Here is a 19,219-nt window from a genome sequence, read left to right as displayed (position 1 = left end):
TCAATATCTAGAATAAAGATGATCCCTGTGCTGAGCCTGAGCCTCCTTCCACCACGAGTTATACCGTGTATCACCTTCTGAGGGCTTAGCGGAGATGAACTGAGGGGAGAGGGGATGAGAAGATCCGGACTGAGGGGAGCGGGGCTGAGGGGAAAGGGCTCAGGCGAGCCGATCTGAGGGAAGCCGGGCTGAGGGGAAAGGGCTAAGGGGAAAGGGCTGAGGGGAGCCGATGGGAGGGAAGCGGGCTGAGGAGAGGGGGCTGAGGGGAAAGGGCTGAGGGGAAAGGGCTGAGGGGAAAGGGCTGAGGGGAGCCGATGGGAGGGAAGCCGGGCTGAGGAGAGGGGGCTGAGGGGAAAGGGCTGAGTAGAGCCGATCTGAGGGAAGCCGGGCTGAGGAGAGGGGGCTGAGGGGAAAGGGCTGAGGAGAGCCGATCTGAGGGAAGCGGGCTGAGGAGAGGGGGCTGAGGGGAAAGGGCTGAGGAGAGCCGATCTGAGGGAAGCCGGGCTGAGGAGAGGGGGCTGAGGGGAAAGGGCTGAGGAGAGCCGATCTGAGGGAAGCGGGCTGAGGAGAGGGGGCTGAGGGGAAAGGGCTGAGGAGAGCCGATCTGAGGGAAGCCGGGCTGAGGAGAGGGGGCTGAGGGGAAAGGGCTGAGTAGAGCCAATCTGAGGGAAGCGGGCTGAGGAGAGGGGGCTGAGGGGAAGCGGCCGCACGACCTCCGGGGGCCGCCGGGCAGGGTCGGGGCTCAGCCCCGCCCCCCGCAGGTCCCGCCCCCTCGGGCCCCGCCCCCTGCTCTGCCCCTTTAAGCGCGCGCGGGGCGGGGCCGCGCGCTGTCACGTGCGGCGGCGGGAGCGGAACCCGAGCTCGCGCCCGCTCGCGCTCCGGCTCTGGGGCAGCGCGCGCGCGCCCGCGCGCGGCCGCTCGGGAGCGCGCGCCCCCGTGCCGGCCATTCCCCCTTCCGCCCCGGGGCCGCGCGCGGCGGCGGGAGCGGCGGGAGCGCCCCTTCCTCCCCTTCCTCCCCTGCCGCCCTCCGTCCCTCGCTCCCGGCGGCTCCCGGCGTGCGAGCATGGAGCTGTTCCAAGCCAAGGACCACTACATCCTGCAGAGCGGGGAGCGGGCGCTGTGGTGCAGCCGGAGGGACGGCAGCCTGCAGCTGCGAGCCGGTGAGACCCCCCGCGGCCGCGCCCGCCGCCTTGCGCGGGGAAGGGGCGGGCCGGGACCCGCCCGAGCGCCGGGGCCGGGCGGGGGGCGGCGGGGCCGGCGCGGTGTCCCCGGCCGTGCCGCGGAGGTTCGGTAGCGCTGCCCATCGCCCCGCCGCTGGCAGGAGCTGCCCCGGGCCGCGGGAGGTCACGCGTGTCCCGGTGTCCCGGCTGGCGCTGCCGTGCCTCTCCGTGCGGCTGCTTCCCCGCAAATAAAGCAGCGGGGAGAGGCTCCGCGCCCGCTGTGACCCCGGTAGGTGCCGGCGGCCAGAGGCAGCCGGTCATCCCCGGGGAGCACCGCTGCGCCGAGGGGCCGTGTGGGGCTGGTGTCAGCCTTATGTAAGGGATGCTCCCGGTGCGCGGGCATTGCGTCTTGGGGCAGATGCGTCCCGGGGTCGCCTCGTCCAGGAGAAATTAAGCAGGTGGCTGCACTGGGTAGGGACTGGGTGATCTGTAGGGTCCATTCCAACCCTTTGACGTTCTGTGATTCTGTGGCTTCTAAAGTGCTTCTGAATTCTTCAGTGCAAGTGGCAGTCACACAGAGCGCCGCTGTGTATTAATGTAAGACTGAAGGGAAGGCAGCGTGAACAAAAATTGAGCTGGAGTTGTGTAAAAGCGAATTTTGAAAGGATGGTAATTATCCTGTCCTACCTAGGAGTAAAGGCGTCTCTAAAATAAAACGCCACCCTTGCTTTGTGTGTAATGTGTGCTCCCTGCCCGTGGCAGGAGGTTGGAACGAGATGGTCTCTAAGCTCCCTTTCAAGCCAGACCATTCTAAGAGTTTTCGTCGTTCTCTGTGATTCTAATATGTAGCTTTGATGTAAAGGATCACGCTGACCCTGCTTGTATGAGAAAGAAACTCTGAGTAGCTGGGTGTTTCACCAAACGTGTGGTAGGCTGCACAGATGTTACAGCTTTCTAAAACTGGGATCTGTCTTACGCCAAAAACGGTGGCTAAATGTGTGTATGACCAGGTTGGCTATCTGAGCACAGCAGACTTTATGAGCTTCTGTGAAAGGCTGGACAAGCTTTAAACATAAACATCAAATACCGTTGTTATCTGTGTTTTTTTCAAATAACTGTTTTTCATACTGCACTTTCTTGTTATGTTTTCATCCTTGAGTTGTGTCTTCCCAGCACAATCTGTTTGTGTCTCTTAGATAAAATTGCAATCTGTGTCAAGTTAGCGTGACTAATTCTTGTCCATCAACTTCACAGCAATACTTTGATTTGCAAGTGACCTTACAAAATAATTGGTGTTAAGCTAGCAGACAGTACTGCTAGTCAGTGAAAAGTGTGCTTTCACAGGGGAGAAAACCTCTCAGGTCTAGGTTTGTGATGGTTATAGCCATCTGCCTGGGCTGAAAGCTCTTCCTTGACCCACAGTAATTAAAACACCAACTAGTGACCTGTAGTTCTGGAGATTAGTGTTTGATAACTTTTAAGTTTTAAAAGCATCAATGCCTTGCTTTCATGCAGCCATTGCTGTGTTTTTTCTTGGTGTCCCTTAACCTCCTGGAGGCTTTGCCAGTGCCCAGCAGTTTGTCTGCCTGCTGTTCCAGCAGCATTTTGTCCTTTGCCTGCCTCTGCATTTTCAGGCAGTTTCCATGTGATCCCTATTGTGTGTGACCTGCAGATTAATGAAAGGTAATGTGATATTGAAATCCCCTGGCCTGCTTGAAACTTTCAATTGTTAGCAGTGCTTTCCCATTTCCATGTGTTTGCAGCTTTGTTTTTCCAGCCCTTTCTGTGGATCATCTTCTTGACAGTGGACTCCAGGTCTGTGAAATGAAATACCTTAGCAGGTTGAAAGTAAGCCCAAGAAAGAAACAGTTCTCTCACAGGAAGTGTTTCTTGGATCAATAGCTCTTTCTTGTATTAAGACAAAACTGCATATGCTCAAGTTTGCAATTTTATTACATTTGAACATTTATTATTGAGGCCAATTTCATTCCCGGAAATGAGTAAATGGATTTCTGTGTGATGAGTCACTGCCGTGTTAAAAAAAAAACAACAAAGTCATAACTTGTGTTCATTGACATGTTTAATAAGCTGTCAAAAGGCTGTGATCTGGCTGTGTGTCTCTGCTTGGTTTTGGAGGCCTTGGTTTTAAAAATTCTGTCTCACAGAGGCTGCTCTGAATTAATCTTTGCTCATTCATGGGTTGAAATAGATAATACTGGTAAATGTTGCAAATCATTACTTGAGAGGGTAGGTCTGAATCTAAAAAACTGATGCTAAGCTTTAAAGTACTGTCCTCCCTCAACTATAAAGGCATTGTTCAGAAATATGCCAATATTGAGAGCTGTATTTCTGACCTCTTTGAATCATGGAGATAACAGCTTGAATAAAAAAAAAAGAGGCAAATAATCTTGGTAAATATTTGCCATAAGCAAAGGCTGAGGTTGGCCCTCGTTTGAAGGATGTCAGCCTGTGTTTACAAGATGTTTCTGTTTTTTTTATTCTCTAAAGTGAAAGCACTAATGAGTCACCTGCAGGAAATCCATGAATCACTTTGGCATCACAGACTTTTTTTTTAATAATTTGACTATTGAGAATGTACATTTTTCAGTGTAGTTAAAAAACATGTGCTGTTCAACCACGCCTTAAATGACTTACATCAGGTCTTGGTCAGGATTTCACTCTTGGAATACTTTGTTTATGCTTTGTGTGGCTGCTCCTGACTAGTAACTATACACAGATTAGAAATATTCCTTTATTAATGGTGTTTGTATAAATTGTGTTTATATTTGCGTATGTATACACATATATGTGTGTGTAAAGGATAAAAAGTGTTGAAGACCCTGAATTCTTCTCACCATTTTTTAAAAGCAGTAGTTATGGTGTAAACCTTTTATTATCATTGTGCTGGCCTTGATAATACTCCAGGCAGTAATGTCAAATAAGATTGGGAACAGTTGCTACTAAAACTATTTCTTGTAATTGTGCTGATTCCCATTGCTCTAGAGAAAAAAAAAAAAAACCCTACAAAATCTTTTGAGGGATACACAGATTGGGATTAATCTAACCCAGTTTTTGGGGATGTCATGCTCAAAGACTCCATTGCCTCTGCAAGAGTAAGATGGGTTAAGCTGTGTTTTACCTCTGGAACTGTAAACTAGAGGCAGATGAGCATTTGTTTGTTTCAAACAAACATTTTAGGAATTTATTGTTACAGTGTTCATTTTCATATGTTGAAAATGGTTGTGAGTCAGCGACTGAAGCAATGCACTTTAAATACTTTCAGTGAGGGATGTGTTACCAAACAGTATTTTCAGAGTAGCAGGGGACACATTTCAGGTTAGGTGTCTTAGTCTGATAGTGTGACATCATCTCTGAATCACAAATCATAAGGCCATCTAATATTCCAAGTGCTTGCCTTACTCCTCAAAGGCATTGCAGGAGTCATGTAGAAATGACTTGTCAGAATTCCTGAGCTGCTCTTCATGGCTCTAGACTGGAGGAGGGAGAGCAGTTCCTTTGTGGAAGCCTGGAAGTGCTCAAGTGGAGGCTTTGAGCTAATGAATGGTGTAAGGAGTGATGCCACTGCCACCAAAACCTGTATTGCTAAGTTGAAGTCTGCAGAGCAGTCCTAGACATGGCTCTGAGGGGTGACAGCCTGAGTGTGAAGTCATGCTGCTGAGTTATTTCATACAAAACTGCCTTCCTCAATTTCAGTAGTATGTCTTGGAAACTGCCTATCTATTCTGGGAAATGAATTCCACAGGAGGCTGGAGCTTTAGGATTTCAAGTTACTTCAGAAGGAACCTCAAGCTGTTTTTTGACACCTTTTGAGCTGCAGTGGGTACTGCACTGTTTCTCACCCTTGCTTGCTCATTCTGTTCCTCTGTTCCCTCCTCTCTCTTGGTTGTCAGCACCACGTACTTGTGACAAACCAGATGTCAGACCTGATCTGCATTAGCTGCAACCCAGCGAGGATGTAGGCTGAACAAATCTGCAGCACTTGGGTCCCTGTGGCTGCTTTTGTCTTCTTGTGAAAGAGAACAGAGGGGACCAGGGGAGTGGGCTGGGCTGCTCTATGTCCTTCCTCTGATTAAACATTGCATACATTAGTCACTGTTTTAGCTCCGGACTCTGAGGTGAGATCTTCCTATATATTTATCAGAGAGAAATTATTTTCTACCTTTTATAAGTAAAATCTACTTTGTAATTCCATCCATGGTTCTTTTTATAAGACATAGTAAACCTAAAACTGAGGCTTAAGTGGGTTGATAGTGTGTTAAAGCCTAGCCTGGTGAGAATTAAATACACCTTGAGGTGAGGTGTTTCTTTACTTTCCTGTTGAGTCTTAGCAGGTGATGAGTTGAATATGACAAGGGTGTTCCCCTCTCTTTTTTTTTTTTTTTTTCTTCCCTCCTTTTCCTTCTGTGAAGAGTTCTAAAAATGCCAAACTTGTCCTAACTTAGATGTGTATATTTCTTGGAATTCCTGTCCATGCTGAAATGACCTGAGGTTTTAAATACAGGAAAAACTCCTAAAGTTTCATATCTTGATATTCTGGTGTTGCTGGTTCTTTTTTTTTTTTTTTTTTTTTTTTTTTTTTCCTGGAATTAAAATAAATCTAATTCAAGTGGATTTCTGTGGATTGTAGTTTGCTGGCAGAGGTGACTCATCTTTGATCTCATGAGTTAGTATTAACTAAATATTGAATAGGAAATTGCAGACTAACTGTAGCTAAAATATTTAGAACAGATTTCAATTTTTCAATATTTAGATACTGATAATTTCAATATTTAGAACTGATTTCAATTAAGAAAGGTCTGCATCTGTACCAAGGGCTTGTGGTTTTTTCATGAGAACACTGTTCTTCTTGTTAGGTTGTTTTACAGTTTAATGGTGTGGGTGATATTTCAGCTCTATGTGTAAGGAAACATGAAAACTTTTGTGATTTTAAGTTTTAAACTCTGAACTGCAGGACAAGACAGCCACTTGTTTGATGTGCTGCTTGTGTTCTTTCAAAACAACTGTTGCGGATTGGAATGGGATAGAAAATAAAGTAATGGGAGTGGAGTATCAAGAAGAGGAGAAATTATTGGTTGTGTACCTAGAGGAAGAATTTGGAAATAGTGCAGAAACTGTTTTTTATTAAAGCTTGGCTTTGGTAAACAGGAATATTAATACTTAATCATCAGTTGTATTTTCTTGCTCCACACATCTTCCCCAATAAAAACTGGGAGAGGACTTTTTTCCTGAAAAGCTGAACCCAAATGAATGAAATAGCACTTGAACACTGAGGTTTTCCTTTTAAGGCAGAAATCTTACTTGAATAGAGCCCTGGAGCAGTGTTTGCTGAGTCTCTGAAACACTGAGAACAAGGCCCTTGAACATGCTTTGAACTGGAAAACAGAATTCTAAGCCAAATTTAAAAGTAAATGACCTTGCCTAAGATGTAAATGGGAAATACGCTGGTCTGTCATTAATTGCTATATTTTAGGTTTTTTTCTTGTCTGTTTCTCAGTTAAGGAAAACCAGCAACTTTTGCACATATGGATGATGGTTAAGAGTTTCCCTATATTTGCATGCCTTCCAGGAACATTTAAATAATACATTGCTGCTTGTTGTCTGAGTAGTCAAATTGTCCCCAGCGGTTTAAAAAAAAAAAAAACCAAAGGGAGTAATATTGGAGGGGGAGGTAATGTAATGGCTGGAAATCCTGTCTGTTCCTGAAACACATGCCAAATTTTTGAGTATAACCCCCCATATTTAGTGTTAGAAATGGTTGTTTCCAATCCATAACTCTTCTTGTGCTTTGAGACTGATTATTGGACACTCAGAGAGGAAGGTTAATTATGGCATCAGAAGAACAGGTGACAGTGAGGGAAAACTTTACCTTGCTTCAACTTGGCTCACACTGTAATTCTCTCATGGCTCTTAAGGAGCATTAGCATAAGTCAGCTCAGTGATTAGTAAAACAAACTGATTTCCATAATTGTGAAATCCTTTTGCTCAGTAAATGTTTATATTTTAATTTTTTGAGCGTAGAATAGCTTTCTTGTGCTCTTTCTGTATAGCTGTAGCTGAGCAAACTTTTAATAGACAGTCTTCAGAATGAGTGAACATAGTGTTTAAGCTGTCAGTTTTGTAAGTAGGTTTGAATAAAATCTTTCTCCTGCCTGATTGATAGTTTCCTTCTTGCAGAGTAAATAGGATTTTAAAAATGCGGACAACCTACTGCTTTCTTAGCTTTAAGGATATATCCTCAAACAACTTGAGCTTTGTTGAAATACCAGCTAAAAATGGGGATAAATGTGTGTTGGTGTGGAATAATATTAATTAGTGCAGAGTTGTTGCTTTTGGAAGGATAAAAGAGATTTTTTCCTTTTCTGTTTTACTTCTGAGAAAATGTTTGCTAACAGAGTTCAGCAATGTGAAGAATAAAAGGAAGATCTAAAGTTAAAAAGAAAAAAAAAAAAAAAAGCCAAACCAACCAAGCAAAAAACCAGCCCTCTGAGCTCCAGTGGCTTGGCACTTATTTGCATTTTAAGAGTCCCTGCTGGGTGGTTTTCTGAGTGGTATTTACAGGTTTGTGGAAGGGATGTGAGGAGCTGATTCTTATCTCAAAGGGTTGAGATGAACATCACAGCTTGTTGCAGATATTTAGCCATCAGTGGTCTCTGCAGTGGGGTGCACACAGCTTGTGGGTGCTCAAGGCAGTCCACTGGGGGTGCAGGAAGAAAATACTTTGTACCATTAATAAAAATAAACACTGTTTGAAAATAACGTGTATTTCACCCATTAAAAACCTCTTATCATTTGTATGTTTTATTATACATGCAATAAAAATTATTTACTGTTCTGCTGGACAAATAAATATACATATTTGGGATATGTGCTAATTTTGTTTTTCTTGGTGTGGCATTTGATAAAGAAGTTTGCAGGCCACTGATGCACAGGGTCAGACTCTGTTTGGAGCAAACACTGGTGACAGCAGTTTGTTTCCACTTCCAGCACAGGGGTTCCTTGTGCAATTCCATGTAACACTGGACGCTCTCCAGACAACTGAACACTTTCCATATGTTTTCCAGTTTCCCAAGCAATGCCTGGTGACTCAAGGGATTTTCTGACTGCACCAGAATATAAAGAAGTATTTATTTATCAAGATGAGTAGTAGGGATTCATTTTTGTTAGTTGCTTTCTCTGGGACTTGCATCCTGCTTTGGCAGCAGCACTATAAATGTCTATTATTGTGTGCTGCCATCCCCACTGCTTTAAATCTGTCACTAAATTGTACTTGACCCATTTGTGTTCATCTCTTTTAATGCTGAGATACTGAAGGGAAGTGTCCCAATGAAACAGGTGATTACCTGAAGGGATAACTTATTTAAAATTTGGAGGAGAACATATAAGTAAATTAACACTTCACAACAATTAAGAGCTTGTAATACTCAATGTCTTAATGCTTCATCTTTCTGCAAATAGCTTAAATACAGTTTTAGAAATCAGTGTTGAAAAGAAAACTCAATTAGCCTAAGTTTTATTTGCATAAGTAGTACTTTATTTCCTCCAAGAGAAAGAAGTTCAACTTTATATTCTTAAGTCTTCCCAGTTAATTTGTAATCTCTTAATCCTGGCTAAAATTCCAGAACACTATTCAAAGATGAATTGGAACTTGGAAGCAGACTTCTTTTGAAAAGCCACAGGAGGTCATAAAGGTCAAATAATGCTAATAATAAAGTCTTGCAGTTGTTTTTGATCTAAAGCAGATGCAATTTAAAGGGAAAAAAACCCCTGAAATCTATTTTAAAATATTGAAGCTTCTTCCTGAAAATTAACACCTCTGGTGTTAAAATTTACATTAGCAGAGCTGCATGATTTATTTTGGCTGTACATAGTGAGTCATTCTGCTTTTATTTTTTCTATATAAATATCTATGACTTGTATTGAGTGGTGAAAATGATGGAGAATTAGTGCTCTGTCAGACTCCAGGAAGATTTTTTGAGAATTGACACATGCATGTCCATGCTGGTACACTTAGGTGTAACCTGAAGGCAATCCAGTGAGGATGTGTATGTTTTGTATTGAGTACACGGTCAGGAAACTTCCTAGCTGAGGTTCACTCCCAAATGCCAGCAGCGAGGGAGATGAGAGGTGTGTGTCTGCCCTCTGAACTGCAGCAGGGTTGGAAGAGAAACAATTACAGCTACTCAATGGATTGAACCAGGCAGTAGGGGCTGGCTGCAGGTGATAACAAATTAAATCTTCTTTTCTTCCTGCCTTCTCCAGAGGAAGCTGCCAGCCTTCCTCCCCAGCCTTGCCTCCAGCCGTTCTGTGTTGAGCAAGTGGTTTATCCCAAAGCAATGGTTTGTTTTCTTATCAGAGTTTGTGCCTGACCTTGGATCAGTTCAGCTGGTGGTAGACTGCAGGAAGAGCCAGAAAGCAGTTTTGGGTTTTGATGCTCTTCCAAGTTGCTTTTGTATCACCTTTATCAGGGTTATGTTTGTGTAAACATAAAGAATTAAAGAGACTTTATCTGGTGCTGCATGGCTCTGCATCACTGCTGGTGAGCTCTGAGGGTGGTGCTGGTGGTGGTGGAAGTGACATCAAAGCTGGTTTTGTTCTGAAATTGTGACAGAACTTCTGCTGCAACTGAATGCTGATACAATCACTGTGAATGGTAAATGCATTGCAGTGGTCATTTATCTCTGACAGGAATCAGCAAAAAAACCCAACATTTGTTTCAATAGCTTGAATTTATTTAGTAGGGTAAGGGAAGGAATGAGCAATTTTGTACTTCAGGATGGAAACTTGGTGAGCAAGTGTATACATCAGAGTGTTAAGGCCTGTCAAACACTGGCAGTTCTCTCAAATTTAAACACACTGAGGACAGCAGAGAATTCCTCAAGTCAGGGAAGATCTTCCATGGGACTCATCTCATGCTCACAGTGAGATATCTTATATCTTTCTGGACACAGCTTCTGACTTTCTACTTTCAGGGACAATGACTGTTTTGACACTGCTTTTTTATCATCAGCACAATACTGTAAGAAGTTTGTTTCAACATCACTGTGTTGCAGTTTAAAGCTGATAAGTCTTTATTCCTGGCTCTGTGAGGTTTAAAGGAGGATTAGTATGACATTTATAGGAAGTGAAGTTTGTGTGGGGAAACAAGTGACTATTGATAAGTTGTATTTCACATTATATCTCAAAACATTGTCTGTTTTGTCTGTAAGGAAAGTTCAGAGTTTCCTTTGACGGAGCCTTGTGGTGGCTAATTCTTACTGATAGGCATTTCTTTAAAAAATAGAAAAGAATCAAGTTTGTCATGAGTTCTTTCAGCATTCAGCAGTCAAATGTGGCCAGGTCTCATGTATGCTACCTGTAAAACTTTGAATGGAACATTTTCACTTTTGTTTTGTATGGTTATTGTTATGACTTCAAAAGGATGTGGATAACTTCTGTAGCATGTAGCACTGTCTACCATCTTAGACTACCTCATAAATTATGTAAAATATAATACAGTTAAATACTTATATCTGCAGGCTTGCAGTTATCATTCTTGGATCTCTGAATCTTTGCTTATGTAATGATTTTAAATATAGAGTGGTTATAATTTTCAAGATAGTGACTGGAGATTGCTGCTGCCAGTTTTCCCAAATGGCTGCAAGGAAACAGTCTTGATCAATTTTAGTGTTAGACAAAAGTTGGAGGCAACAGCATGAAAGCCCATCTTTAGGGATGGGGGGGGGAAATTATATTTAAACCTTTATTTTGTTTGGTTCATCCATTTCTTACTTCCAGAGTGCACTTAGCAGGAGCAAGAGATTCATATTGGTATTTACTGTAATGATATTTATTCAGCATGATTGGGTGTTGGCTCTGAGCTATGGTTGTCACACAGGAAACTGAATTTTAACCAATAACAAAGTTCCAATCAGGTTGGAACCAGATATGCTTTATTTAGTTTTAAAAAACTGCCTTGCCTCTGTGCTGTCACACATACTTTCCTATAGAATATTCTCTAGAAATAGTGTAAGAAACCCAAATTTAGTGATGCTGTCACCAAAAGGAAGTCAGTGTGATTCCACCACTGATGTTTTTTCACAGTCTACAAGCATTTCTCCTGTAAGGCTTCTTTGCATCACTGAAAAAAACATGGTAATCCCCTCATATATTGCTAAATATGTCTTTTTTTCCCACATGCCCTGCCTTCCCCATGGAAAATTTTCTTCAAGCAGTCAGCCTTTTACCATGGGTAGCTTGATAATCACACTGACAGTGCTGCCCAGCTGGTGGATCTGTATTTGCTGCCTTTAAACTCTGAAAGTGCAATATGCATTTGATTCCAAATGCATTCTCTTTTTTTCCAAAGCTTGTCTGTGCTTAAAGTTTAGAGCCATTTCTCATTGTGTCTCTGCTGCTGGGGTAGTAGGATTCCTGTAGAAGGCTTGGATTTTTTTGGTGCTGCCTCTCTCAGAGGAACCCACAAGAGTAATAAAACATCTGTGTAAGATGTTCTGTTTTCTTATGTCCTTTTACAGGCAGGTCTAAAATGTTTCCTTATTCCTCTAATTAAAACAAAATCTTGTTTACTCATTTTTTTCATCTCTTGTAAACTCCTAGAGGAAGGCTCTGGATAGCAAGTGAGGTTTTCTTGCTAATACTTTATCAGAGCAGGAAATCAGAGTTTTAGAAAGACATAGAATATCTTCTAGATTACTAGGTTTATGGTTTGGTTCATTGATTTGGTTCTTTAAATTCCTCCTGTGTCTGGCTTTGTTTGCTAATTGATATCACTGGCTGGTGGAAATAGGAATTTAAGGCTAAATTCAAATTTCAAATTCAAAGATAAAACAAATTTCAAAGATAAATTCAAAGATGGCAATAAGTAGATGAAGTGTGAGACAATGCAGCTGTAGAAGGGTCCCAGGGTTTAGACAAAACTGGGAAAGAAGGTGGAAGGTTTGGGAGTGAGGGAGGCTGCCTACACTGCTCTTTGCTGCTAGTGCAGATTTCCCACTCGGCACTGAGATTCTCCTGTGCGTTATTTGGAGTGAAACTGAGCTCAGGCTGTTCTAGAACTTGTGCTGTATGAGCACAAATGTGCCAGAGGATCCAAGATGTGTTCAGGTGCTTCAGCAGGGATTGAGGGCACATCAAACCTCTCATACCCACTGTCACTGATTTCCTGATGCTCAGCTGTGTTAGTCTCCCAGGGAAGTTCATTTGATTCTGCCATTATTCACATGAGGTTCTGTGCAGCTCAAGTCACTGTCCAGAGGAAGGAAGAAACAGGAATTTGGTCCAGCATGGTTACACACATTAATTGCAGCCCTGCATGCTGCTGCAAACATTGCTTTAAATTCTGCTACTGTAGGCTTTTAGTTCTTGCTTATCAGTGTCCAGGCATGTGTGATCTATCCCATTTAATGAGTTTATTCCAGATCTACCCTGACTGCAACTGTTTCTATTGTAGCTCATGGAAATGCTTGTATTTAATGAGGAAAATAGCTGAATCTAGTACTTTTAATATGTGTGTTCTTGGAATATCAAGGCCTCAATTACAAATGTTTCAAGGAGGATTCGGTGTTTTAAAACAAGGGTGTAAAAAAAAAATCATACTATTAGTTGTCACCTGCAGATCTCAGTTTTACAAGAAGAAATGAAGGTATTGTAGATAAAGTTTGTTTATTTAGATGATTTATACTCTTTTGTGAGTTTGTTCTTTCAAATGTTCATCTACTTACACCAATAGCTAAGATATTAAATTTGTTTGGATGTTAAAAGTGGAGAAGCTCTTTTTACCTTGGAACAAGTGTGTTTTGGTAAATAATAACAAACGTTATAGAAAAACCTCTTCTCCTCTGAGATTTTTCTCTCCTACACAGATATTTGCTTTTAAGTATTTGTTTTCACTATAAATATTTGAATTAGGAATTTCTTTCTTTCCCCCACTCTCAAATCCTTGAACAGGTACTGCACCACAGTTAGAAACTAATTTTCTTCTTGCTTTCTCTTCTGCTTCCTATGTGGTTCACTGGAATTTGTTAAGAGTAGGAGAACTAGAAACCTAAACCTTAACTTTGTGTGCTTTGATATTCCATGTACTTGTGGAGAGTGTTTTAACAGAAGAGGAAGTGTGTGTGTGTGTGTTTATAGAAAGAGGATGTGAAAGTAATAGTAATTGGATACAAATGGGAGGGAGCTGGGGATGAAAGTCAACATCTGCTGGGTTTTGAAGCTGTGCTGCTAACTCAGTGACCTCTATTCAGTTTCACTACAGCCATGTAAAATTTTGCTTACGTGAAAAATTCTAGTGGATATGAGAAGAATTAAGCCTCCATTAAATTTAATTACTGCCCCTCAGAAATGTGGAAAATATCTGTGGTAGGGCTTTATGTTGGGAACGTAGTCATTTTTTCATACCTGCTTGGTAGCAAGCAAAATTGGATGTGTACATCATCTTATTATTGCTGGAATTGTTTTATATTTTCTACCCTCTAAGGTGGGGAAAGTGGAAAGAGTGACTGTTCAGTTTAATTGTCCTGTTTGGTTTACTGTTTAAAAACAGGAACTTTGTTCTTTTTTGCAGCCACTGATCTTCTTTTGGCTTGGAATCCCATTTGTCTGGGCCTGGTAGAGGGAGTCATTGGGAAAGTCCAGCTTCACACAGGTATGTGCTTTGCTCTCTGCTGCTGGGGGTTTTATTTGTTTACTTCTGAAGTTCTGTGACATTACAAATGATCCTGCACAGCTCCAGTGGAACGATGTAGTGTTCTTTGCTGTGGAGGAGCACTCCCCAAATGGACTTGTCAAAGTCATTCTATTATAGCTGCACATGCAAATTCACTCTGCTCTCCAGTGAATGTATTGTGATTTGGCACTGTCTTATAAAAATAGAGACCTGCATTCACAAATAGTAGAAACTTGTATTTGAAGTTCTATTTGAACCTCCATGTGAGATTTATAAAATTCTCAAATCTTTTGGAATAATCCTTTCAAGGAGATTCCTGTTGTTCTCCTGTGGTACAGTGCAAAAACTAATAAAGGAAGCTTTCACGGAAGTATAAGGCCTGAATTCTCAATGCTATATAAAAACCTGAATAATAATTGCTGCCTTGGTAGAGGAATATTTGAAAGTAAGAGAAACACTTAAACTTGCTTGCAGTCAAATGGCAGAACTATGAAACTCAAGCAGGTGTAGAATTCATTGTTATTTTAATGATAAGCTTGTCTCTAACTGATAGTAGTAACGTGTTCCTGTAAAATAAACTCAGTACTCCTGCAGCTTTATCAGCTTCAAATTCCTGAAGCCATAATAAGTATTTATTTTGATATATACCAGCTTTGTCCAGCAAGATACCTCTGCCAGTAGAGCTCTGGCTGTCTATTTACCTGCAGGTGGAAAGGTGGCCATAAAGCCTTGCTGTGTGGCATTGTTTTTGTGAGTCCCTGCATTTAAAGTAGTGCCTGGCAATATGATCAATACAGGTAAAGTTTCAAGTGTGTTCCAGGAGGGCAGGATGGATTAAATGCTGAGATGGATCAGATATTTGTAGTCCCTTGAATAGAAACAGATTGCTCAGGGTGGCAATAATGGGATGGAGGACAGGGACTGGGACACCCTGGCATGAGTGTAGGGCAGATAAATCCTAGGAATTACTGTGGCTCCACAGGTACTGTGACCCCTGGTCCTGTTTCTGGGAGTAATAGTTTAGAGCCCACCTCTCCATGAAGTTCATGGTCATGTCCTCCTCCTAGTCACATCACTTCATCTTCTTTGAATTCACCTGATATTTTTGTCTGTGCTCATTCTCCAGATTTATTCCCACCCTTTTTCAGATCTGGTCATATGAAGTGGTTCAGATTGTGCAGTCTCACTTTTTCTCTTCATCCAGGTTGTCTGTGCTGGTCAGCATGTGCTGTCCATGAAGAATGATGGCTAAACTCCAGTAATGAGCTTTTTCTGCTGTGGGAAAGTGCTCAGTGATTGGTTTTGACACATGTTTTTTGTGTTTGTGGGGGGTGTGGTGTTTTAAAACCAGGCCCTTGGGTACACAAAAGCCTTCTCCCCCCCTTCTCTCTAGGGAGTCTAGTTATAAAGGCCTTGGAAAAGGGAGACCTCAAATGCTTTCTGGAAGGTTTTTTAGTATGTTGTGGCAACTGGAGATCTTTGCATGTGTGTTTATTGTGAGCTGCTTCCTCTGCTTATGAAATCTGAGTTGAAACTTTCCCAGAGTGTGATACTTCAACAGGTGTCATCTTGCTGTTGTCAGGTAAATTAAGATTATCAGGTAATAAGACTGATATCTCTTCTTTCCATGTGTCCTATAGAGCTACTGAATCAATTAAGCTCATCCAGGCATTCCACTCAGCTTCTCCTTAGGTCTGTGGAAGTGTTTCCTTTTGTCTCTGCCTTGTTCAGATGACACCATCACAGACTGTTCATCCTTTCTTTTTTGTTGTAGGTATTCTGCTGTTTAGTGATGCAACTGTCCTATAAATGGTGTCTTGTTTTCTACTATTAAATATCTGAAAAAAAAACAGCCTCCAGCTATTTATCGTTACTTTTCTTTTGAGAGCTCCTGGAATTTGGTGCCATTTCCTGATGAGTGTCATCCATCAGGCTGCAGTGACAAGGAGAGGGCTGACTGAGGTGTCTCACACAGCTCTCTCCTCAAACCTGCTATTTTCAATGAACTCCTACTTGATCATATTCAAGTGTGGCTTGTTATCCTCAGGCTGAATCATCTAGCAGTCTGTAACAGTAACCTGTCTTCATTACTTATTCTTGTATCAATCTTTGTCACCTGGAAACTTTATCAGCAGAAGTTGTATAAATATTTTACATTGCTGGATGGCAATTCTGTCCAGGCTCAGCAGGAGAACTGTGCTGCAGGAGCTGGGTGAAATGCCTGACCTGCAAAAGGACTTGCTGCTCTGATTTCTTCTTCCCTGCCCCCAGGTTATCAGGATCAGAAAAATTAGTTTGAAGGTCATTTGGTGAATTTGGGCTTGTCCTGCTCAGAGCCTTGTTACCAGCTGTTATTGAAAAGAGGTTTTAAAAATCCTTGGCACACACAAACACTGAGAACTTCAAATGCCTTTTTAAGTATTGGAGTTGCTACCAGTGCACTCTAGGGCTGTGACAAAGCCTGTATGCACTTGAATGTCTTGGTCATCGATCCTCATGTGTTTCTGAAAGATTTGTTTATTGCAGGAATGCTGGAATTGTCTAAGATGACCTTGAAATATCCCTGTAATCAGTCATGGGCTGTCTGTAATTTAGCATTGGAATACCCTTGCCAATCAGCTGTAACTAGGGATGGGTTTTAATTTACTCCTAATCTTGCTGGTTTTATTGCTTGCCTCATACAGGAGAATTTGTAGGAAAGCTGCTGTGACAGGGAAGCTGTCTCATAGAAACCAGCTAGCCAATATTATATGCTTTACTTTTTAATTCTTCAAAGAATTTTTGACATGAGGGAGCCAGTTGTACCTCTGAACATAATTGTACACTTATATTTGAGATTCAAATTTATTTAAAGCAATATTTTGTTCTTCCCCAAAGTGAATTTTCTTAAAACATTCAGATACTTTATTTTTGTGTGTGTGTGGGGAACTCAAACCCGAACAATAAAACATTGGTTGAATATCAGAATGTAAGAATTTAATTGCCTACTCTTTTCTGGCCCATTCCAAAAGAACTTGTAAGAAAATGCAGAGTAACAATGGGAATAAAAGGAAAATGGTTTTAGGATGTACTGCAACATTTTCTTGGTAAGATGCACCATTAAAATTGTCTTTGCATAATCTTCCCATATAGAGGGAAACACATCTCTTGCATAAAGTATCTCCTTTATATAATTTAATTTTGTTGTCCAATATCTGACTATAACCAAAGCTGGATTTCCGAACCAGTTCCAGCAATTGCCACTTAACACAGTCATTTCTGCCTCAGGTTCTTCTGTTTCTTGGTCAAAGCACCCCCCTGTGCACTGCAGAGTCTGTACTTGGATTCATTTGGGGTGTCCCAGTGCTGGTTAATTAAGGCCCAGGTTAAATGCTACTGGCAAGAGTCCACAGACTCTGTAAACAGGAGGGAAATGGAGTTCTTCCTTCCTTATCCCCAGCTTTTTTTTGTTAGCATGCCTCTGAATCTTGGTAGAAACTACAGGCTGTTCTGAAATCTCTTCACTGAGATATAACTGAATTTCATACAGTCAACAACCCAAAGCATTCCTTTTGCATGCAGCCAATTTTTAAGTTGTTCAAGTAACAAAATGTATGAAATTGGTAGCGTAGAATTTCTTGGCTAAAATCAAAATCCATGCAGAAAGCAGCATTTGTAATAAACTCATGTACAGTTTATGAAAAGTTACTGCAAAAGCATTTTGGGGAAAGTGCATGCTAGATTCTTGGGGAAGTGTTAGAGTAAAACAGCAGCGTTGTGCTGACAGTGTTGAAACAACAGAGGAGTAAATTTCCATTTTAGTGATGAATGAGAGGTAATAGCTTCCTTTGGATGCAATACTTCAAGCTAGTTGTCACCATCTGCTCTGCCCTAGTTCATAAAACACTGAAAATGAACATTATATCCTGAGAGATGCCTTGAAACGTGCACTTTTCTGGAGTGGCATACAGCTGTCCTGTTCTGCAGTGCACACATAGCTCACACATGGAGCAGGCAGTCACTGATCTGTGGAACTGTTTTTTTCCTCCTGACTGCAGAAGCACATTCTCTGTATTTAGGGATTCAGTTATTTAGATATTGCTGGCTATTATAATGTGCTGCTTTTATGGCTATTGTTGAAGCTTTACTTCAGGGCATACTTTATCTGCATAATCACTTCTTGACTGTTTACTTTTGATCTGCTGGGGAATTCCTGTTTTCTTTCAATGTTCTGTGGCTCTGGCTATAATACAAAGAGTTTTGCAATGTACACCAAGATGACATTTCAGTGCCTTTTTGAAAATGACAAAGGATACTCAACTCACTTGTCAGTATTAAGCTCTTAAGTTCTTTTTTACAGCTACCAGGGTTTGTTAATATAGGTAGGGGGAAGATTGGGCAGAGAGATTTTTCCTTTTCCAGTTTTTTACTGTGGTGTATCTGCTTTACCTTACACTAATCTCCAGCAGAACCCTACTGATTAATTCACTGGAGCTCTGGATGGTCGCCTTTGTTAGAAGAGTGTCTGTTTTGTTTGTTGACATACACTGGTGATCTCCTAGGAGTAAATTGTGTGGCCAACCTTCTGCAGATGAGAATAGATGAGATGATAGGACTGCCCAGCAGGAATACCTGCCTGGACACCCTGTTGTAAAAGCTTGGATTGCCCTGCCTTTTCAGAGACTGCTGGGTTTGCCTACTAGAAATCAGCATAGAAAGGGTAGATCTTTTCAGATGAACTGATAGGCATTTTTATGTGCTGATGGTGGGTTTGGCAGCATTTCAACTTCTCCTTTGCAAAAGGATTTTTTTTAACCTGTTCATTGGTCTTCTCGCTGTTGCATAAAATCTGTCATTTTCCTCAGCTTGCTTTTCCCCATGGCTGCTGGGTGGGATGTGGGGGCAAAGGCAGGTGTTCTCCAAGGCATGTTCCCTACAGCTGCACAGAGGAGCTGCTTCAGCACCTGTGGCCACTGAGGATCACTGAGTGCCATTTGCTGTCACTCTCCTCTCCTGATCTGGTATCCTTTGACCAGTTTTAGGAGATTGTGCTTGTGTGACAGGTTGGATTGTTCTTGTGACAGCCCTGCTCCAGCCTCAGGGCTGACTCTGCTCCATCAGGGTGACACCCTGGGATCCCCCCTGACCTGAGGTGTCTGATCCTGCAGAGATGAGGGTTCTGCTGCAGTGTTCAGGAGCAGCACAGGGCTCCCTTTACAGGACCATGCATATTAAAGAAGTGGTGCCTGTCTTCATTCCCCTTCCCCTCCTGCCTTTTTGAGAGGCACCCTCTGACTCTCACAGCATGTCTGTAGTTAGGAGGATCTGAAATCTTTAAAGGCTTCTTAATACCTACCATAAACATATCTCTTTTTTTTAAAGGCAGTAATGC

General features: G+C 42.1%; 1 protein-coding gene across 1 annotated transcript in view; it reads left to right on the top strand.

Moving 5' to 3' along the window:
• Positions 1–975: 975 nt before the first annotated feature.
• INPP5F (inositol polyphosphate-5-phosphatase F) overlaps positions 976–19,219 on the top strand; it is a 40,851-nt gene continuing 22,607 nt past the window's right edge. The window contains exons 1-2 of the mRNA XM_053949795.1: positions 976–1,160; positions 13,747–13,827. Coding sequence (XP_053805770.1) covers positions 1,064–1,160; positions 13,747–13,827 — 178 coding nt within the window. The 5' untranslated portion in view covers positions 976–1,063. The remainder of the gene's footprint in view (positions 1,161–13,746; positions 13,828–19,219) is intronic.

This window comes from Vidua chalybeata, chromosome 8, assembly GCF_026979565.1.
Source record: "Vidua chalybeata isolate OUT-0048 chromosome 8, bVidCha1 merged haplotype, whole genome shotgun sequence".
NCBI classification, from domain to species: Eukaryota; Metazoa; Chordata; class Aves; order Passeriformes; family Viduidae; genus Vidua; species Vidua chalybeata.
This window is presented reverse-complemented; position numbering and strand designations above follow the sequence as displayed.